This window comes from Orycteropus afer, unplaced genomic scaffold (assembly GCF_000298275.1).
Source record: "Orycteropus afer afer isolate SDZICR_OR568_19922 unplaced genomic scaffold, OryAfe1.0 scaffold00027, whole genome shotgun sequence".
NCBI classification, from domain to species: domain Eukaryota; kingdom Metazoa; phylum Chordata; class Mammalia; order Tubulidentata; family Orycteropodidae; genus Orycteropus; species Orycteropus afer.
The window spans coordinates 5,114,043-5,120,213 of record NW_006921614.1 but is presented as its reverse complement, the minus strand read 5'-3'; the positions used below and the strand labels follow the sequence as shown (position 1 = coordinate 5,120,213).

Below are 6,171 nucleotides of genomic sequence, written 5' to 3'. Positions count from 1 at the left end.
AGCCACTCCTCGGAAGGAAGGTTGGGCAATCCTACTTCCGTAGTGATACTGCCTTGGAAACCCAAGGAGGGGTCACTATGAGTTGGGGCCGACTCAACGGCAAAACAACAACAACAACAACATATCTAAAATATGCATATGTATATATATATATGCATATGTATATGTATGTGTGTATGGAGCTCTGGTGACACAGTGTCTGAGGCATTTGACTGCTAGCCAGAAGGTTAGAGGTTCAAAACCACCAACCAGCCTTAGCTGGGGCCTTAGGCACTGTACCACCAGAGTCATATGTATATACATACATATATATATTTATATATATATTATATTATTATTATTAGTGGTTACCAGGAGTAGGAGGGAGGGGAAAAGGAGAAGTTTGTTAGTAGGGAATTGAGTTTATGCTAATTGTAGTAGAATATTTTAGGAAAGGAAAACAATAATGGTGGCCTGAAAAATATCATCAGCGTCCCTGAGCTGTAAACATAGAAGTTATGCTGGTGAATGTCTTGTTGTGTATGTTTTCACCATAATAAAAGTTTAAAAAAAAATGTTTGACATTCTGGTTCTGACATTTTGGTTTTTAACTATTTATGTCTCATTGGACCTTTGGGAGAATCTTTGGGGTCCTCTGAGTAGAAATCTCCTACTAAGAGTAAGGCCAGATTGCTTGTCCAGGAGGATGGCGGTGTCCTCAGGAAGGCCATATGGCTGGAGCTGCTGGGGAAGCGGGGGAAGAAGCCACATGGTGCTTTAACAATGCTTCAGAAAGGCTAGCAGAGCAGAGAAAGGAGGATACACAAACCACGATGGCATAAATGTCCTCTGAGTTACAGCCCTTGCACTATCCATGGGGACTCACAAATAGTAGTCAAATGCCCACATCCCAAGAGTTCACAGGCTGGTTCACAGCTAAGAGTAAAATTTTCCAGCAATTCCTTTTGTTCGAACTAACGTGACTTTACTAAATGGCTGAATTCAAGTAGCAGTAACATAAGCAAGAAAGTTTCAATATGATACTCCTGAGAGAATATTAGGGAACAGTATTAAAAGAATCACAAAAATGTAATAACCCACTGCCATCAAGTAAATTCCAACTTACAGAGACTCTACAGGACAGAGTAGAAGTGCCCCACAGGGCTTCCAAGGCTATAAATCTTCACGGAAGCAGACTGCCACATCTTTCTCCTGTGGAGTGGCTGGTGGGTTTGAACTGCCGACCTTTTGCTTAGCAGCCCGATGCTTTAACCACAGCACCACCAGAACTTTTTAAAAGTATAATAGTTTTGTTTTTAGTCTCACCCTTTGAGTCTTCCAAAACCTGTATATAACTCTAGACAGTGGTCTCCTTCTCTATAAACAACCTCTTTAACATAATTTCTGTGCTCTTGTAGGTTTTCTTTCTGTCCCAGCCTCTTGGTTCCTACATCTAGAGTGTCACCTCTCTAGATTGCTTCAAACTCTCATGAGGCTGGCCCTTTCCACCCTTCCCCCTCTGGGATTCTTCTCTAGAGTTTTCCTCTCTAAGCCTATTAGCATATGAATATTTTGTGAGGAAGGAAATTCAGAATCCCTTTACTTCTAAAAAACAAGATCTGGTAACATAGTGCCTAGGGCATTTGACTGCTAACCAGAAGATTGGTGGTTCTGCTGCTCTGGGGAAGAAAGATGAGGCAGTCTGCTTCCATAAAGATTCTCAGCCTTGGTAACCCAATGGGGTCATTATGAGTCGGAATTGACTGCATGGCAGTGGTTTCTGGTTTTGATCACTTCTAACATATAAGATGTGAGCTAAAGTTCTCCCAAAATCATTTTTTTTTTAATCAAATTCTTTCTCTTTCCTTATTTTCCTTCTGACTCCTTCCTCCCTAGCCACCCCCACACGCTGATGCTGTGTGTTACCAAGTAGTCTGACTCATGGTAACCTCGTGCACAACAGGATGAGTTGTTCCTGGTCCTGCATCATTTTCAGGATTGTTGGTTCATGAAATAGTCCATTGTGGCTTTTGTGTAAAACCTTCCAATCTAGGGGGCTCATCTGCCAGGACTGTATTGGACAATATTTTTTTGTAATCTATAACATTTTCTGTGGCTAATTTTTACAAGTAGATCACCAGGCCTTTCTTCCTGCTCTTAGTCTGGAAGCTCCACTGAAACCTGTCCCCATTGGTGACCCTGCTGTGTCTGAAATACTAGTGGTAGGAGCTCTGGTAGCATAGTGGCTAAGGCACTTGACTGCTAACCAGAAGGCTGGTGGTTCAAACCCACCAGCCACTCCTCGGAAGGAAGGTTGGGCATTCCTACTTCCGTAGTGATACTGCCTCGGGGCCAACTCAATGGCAAACAACAACAACAACAACAACATGGCTCCCAGCTGCATATGCAAGTTACCACTCACTGCCACAAACTGTCAGGGACTGGTTCTCCCCTGCTCACTATAGATTGACTTAAAATTTGCAAACAATTGATTTTCATTTTGCATCAATGGCTTAAACAATGGTTATTAGCAATTGCTATGAAATAGAGCAGGAAATAACTTCTTAAAGTCATAGCATCCTTTTGAAAGAAAATTTACCAGAACTATGGAAAAAAAAAAAGCTTTATTGGAATCCCCTAAGACATTTTGGGAAAGTACAACACTGGTGGTTTTTAACCAACGATACTCAAGGGGACATTTCCCAGGGTGAGGGCAGAGCACTCTGACTCCTGACTCTAGGCCTGTGTGGTTGAAGGATCTACAGGACTTCTATGTTTGATTCTCCCAGTGTCCCATCCTGAGGCCTTGGCCAGTAAAGCAGAAACTTGCCAAGTGCTTACGTGCCACACCCCCCAGCCTACTGGGACAGACCTGCCAAGGGATACAACACAGATGGGGCACATCACATATGCAGCAAGGCAGCTAGTGGCCTTAGTTCCAGTGTGGGTGCCCCATGTTGGCTGCACACCAGCTGCAGAAACCCAGACCTCCCTGGCCATCAGCCAGCCAGCACACAGAGACTTGGCTTTCCTAATATGGGACAGAGACACTGCCAAGTTTAGTTTAAAAGACTTCCCCTTTGTCCTCTCCTCCACCCAACCCCCAGAGCTGGGCCCTGATCTAGCAGCCCCTGCTTGGCCATTAATATTTCCATTCACCACTCAGTCTTCAGTCTCTAAAAATCCTCTTCTCTTTAACAAACCCAGTCCCCTGGCCCAGAGTGGAAGACCCTCCCTGGAGTCCTGCATCTTTCTATGGTTTCTGTTTTCTGAATTAGAATTAGAGATTGTTTGGGCCCCCAACTCACATGGGCAACTACCAATCCCTGACTTGCAAACTCTGTTCTCTGCTTCCCACAGAAAGACAGCTGCTGTCATTGATCTAATCCTGCCCCTCCTGTCCTGTTACACATGCCTCCCTCTGTCTTCAGACTGGTCCAGTTCCCTAAATATTCTTGCCTCTTAAACCAGAGTGTGTGTACCTTCTAATCCACAATCTATACCCTTCTTCCTTCAAATGCCACGCCTTTTCCTAAGCTCATAAAGCAATGAAGAAAAATTCATTTGGTTTTCAACAAATGTGTAGGGTATCTACTTAAATGCCCATGAATAGTTAAAAGAAAGTTAGTTTATTATTATTGTTGTTATTGTTATTAAACACAGAATCAATACAACTTTGAGTTTACTTTTACCCATAATTAATGCCCTACTTTTTCTACTGTTTTGGTTAAAGTCTTAACACTTCTGATGAAATCATAGTCACTCAATATCAGCAATAAGACTCATGAGAGCCTATAGATTTACAGAATCTTCAAGTTGAATGATGCCTTAGGGTTATTCTAATCAATCCTCACACCCAAAACAGCATCCAAAGGAGCCTGGATCTCTGGAATACAGTTTGCAGTGTTGGGGAATCCACATTCCCAAAGCTCTGCTAACTGCTAGAAAGTTGTTCTTTCCTGACAAAAGCTCTCTCGAGGGCAACTTCTATCCAGTGGTCTTATTTATTCTTACCCTCTGGCTTCATACAAAATAAACCCCTTTCCTCTGTTGTGTGACAGGCAGCTCAAAGTTTTGCCAAGACTTCCTTGTGCTTTCCTCACCCTCCCACCCCCCTGCCCTCTTTTACCTCTCCCCTGCCATCACCTGCAAAGTCCTTTTGCCTCCAGAGCAGGGAGTCAGCAAACACATACACCTCCTGCATGGCCTGTAGTGAGGATTGCCCTGGAGTTTCAGTAGTGAACACAACATATGCAACTAAGTGCTTAGGGGCTTTCCTCAATTTTTTATATTTTGTGGTTATTCTCCATGATTTAACCCTAGCTACAAAGAGAGAGAGTCACTGGACAGCTACTACACAGTCACTATGGACTGCTTGTTACCAGAATCGAGCCCTGAAAGGGTATAGAATCTTTTCTGATACAGTGTTTTGTCACTGAATTTTGCTCCTCCAGGGTCTTCTCCATCTCAGCAAATGATACTTTATCCTTCCGGTTACTCAGGCCAAAGTCCTTGGAGTCATAGTTATCTTCTTTGTTTCTCCCTCACTCATGTGGATCTCCTCAATGATATTGGCTCTTCTTTCAAAATCTATCTAGAATCCAACCATTTGTCACAACCCCCTTCCATCTGGATTGTAGCCATTACCTCCTCCTTAGTCTTGCTACTCCCATCCTCTCATCAACATGTCTTTTCAACATGGCAGCCAAAGGGACCCCATTCACTTGTGCATCACACCAGTCATACCTCTGACAACTCTCTGAGGGGCCGCATCCCTTCAGAGGGAAGGCCTGAGTCTTCTTCATGGCCCATAAGCATGGCTGCCCTTCACATCTCCAACCTCATCTCCTCTCACTCCTTGCAGGGTGAGCCCTCCTTGCTGTTCCTCAAAGGTGGGCAGTTCTCTCTGCTGGAACACCATCCCCCATTCCCACACCTCCTTGAGATCTTTGCTCAATTGCCACCTTTTCAGCAGGGCCTGCCTTGACCTCCCTACTTAAAATTGCAAACCAGTACTAATCTCACCCACCAACTGCTAAACCTGCACACCCTGTCCATCCCTACTTGCTTGATTCTCTCCATAGCAATTATCATCATTTCTACACCATTATATTTGAAAATGTGTGGTTATTTGCCTTTCCTAATTAGACTATAAGCGCCACAGAGCAAGGATTGTTTTCCTTTGTTCTATTTCCTACCGTGAGTCTACAACAATGCCTAACACACAGAAAACTACCAGTTGCCGTCGAGTCAGCTCCACCTCATGGTGACCCCATGTGTGTCAGGGTAGAACTGTGCTCCATAGAGTTTTCAATGGCTGATTTTTTGAAAGTAGATTGCCAGATCTTTCTTCCAAGGTACCTCAAGATAGACTTTCAACCTTTCAATTAGCAGCCAGATTTCATCACCCAGGAACTTTAGTGCATGAACCAAAAAAAAAATCAAACAAGTTGTTTTAGAGTCAATTCTCATGTGTGTCAGAGTATAACTGTGCTCTACAGAGTTTTCAAGGGTGTGACCTTTCAGAAGCAGATTGTCAGGACTTATTCCCAAGATACCTATGGTTGGGTTTGAACCTCCAACCTTTCAGCTAGTAGCCAACTCTTAACTTTTTGTGCCACCTAGGGACTCTTGTACATAGAAGATGCTCAATGTATGTATGTATTCAATGGTTGATTGTCTACTAATCACATGTCTAATGCTTCCCCTCTGTCTCTGGCAGGGAGAATATGAGGTCTTGCTGGAACTGTATAATGAAAACCACTCCACTGTGGCCTGTGCCAATGCCACTGTCATTTGCTCCTAATGATGGCCTGTGGAAATCCCAAACTCCTCAAACTGAGCCTACTTTGTCAGAAAAACAAGAAAGAGAGGCTCTATGAAGAATGTTTACCAAAGAACTTGGGCTAAGCCCCAAAACTCATCCTCCCTAGATGCCACAAATGTAATTAAGCCCCTGAAATTATTGGTGTCTAATGAGCCTCATGTTGCTCCCTAAGCAGTGCCAAGGGTCATTTATCCTTCTCTAATTGGTAACCTCACAGAACTCACCTGCTTCTCAGCTTCTCAGGAGCCCTGCACCACAGTCACTGGGAATAAAGAAAGCTGGTCCACCACTGATAATTGAGGTTTTGTTCAAAGAATGTCAGTACAATACTGTATTACAAGTGTAATTTCCTCCAGACACAAGCA

The 6,171-nt window shown here is 43.5% G+C and overlaps 1 protein-coding gene across 1 annotated transcript in view; it reads left to right on the top strand.

Moving 5' to 3' along the window:
- Positions 1–5,785, top strand: part of LY86 (lymphocyte antigen 86) — a 158,066-nt gene extending 152,281 nt beyond the window's left edge. Inside the window, exon 5 of the mRNA XM_007935343.1 lies at positions 5,702–5,785. Within this exon, the coding sequence (XP_007933534.1) occupies positions 5,702–5,785 (84 nt within the window). The remainder of the gene's footprint in view (positions 1–5,701) is intronic.
- The last annotated feature ends 386 nt before the right edge of the window (positions 5,786–6,171 follow it).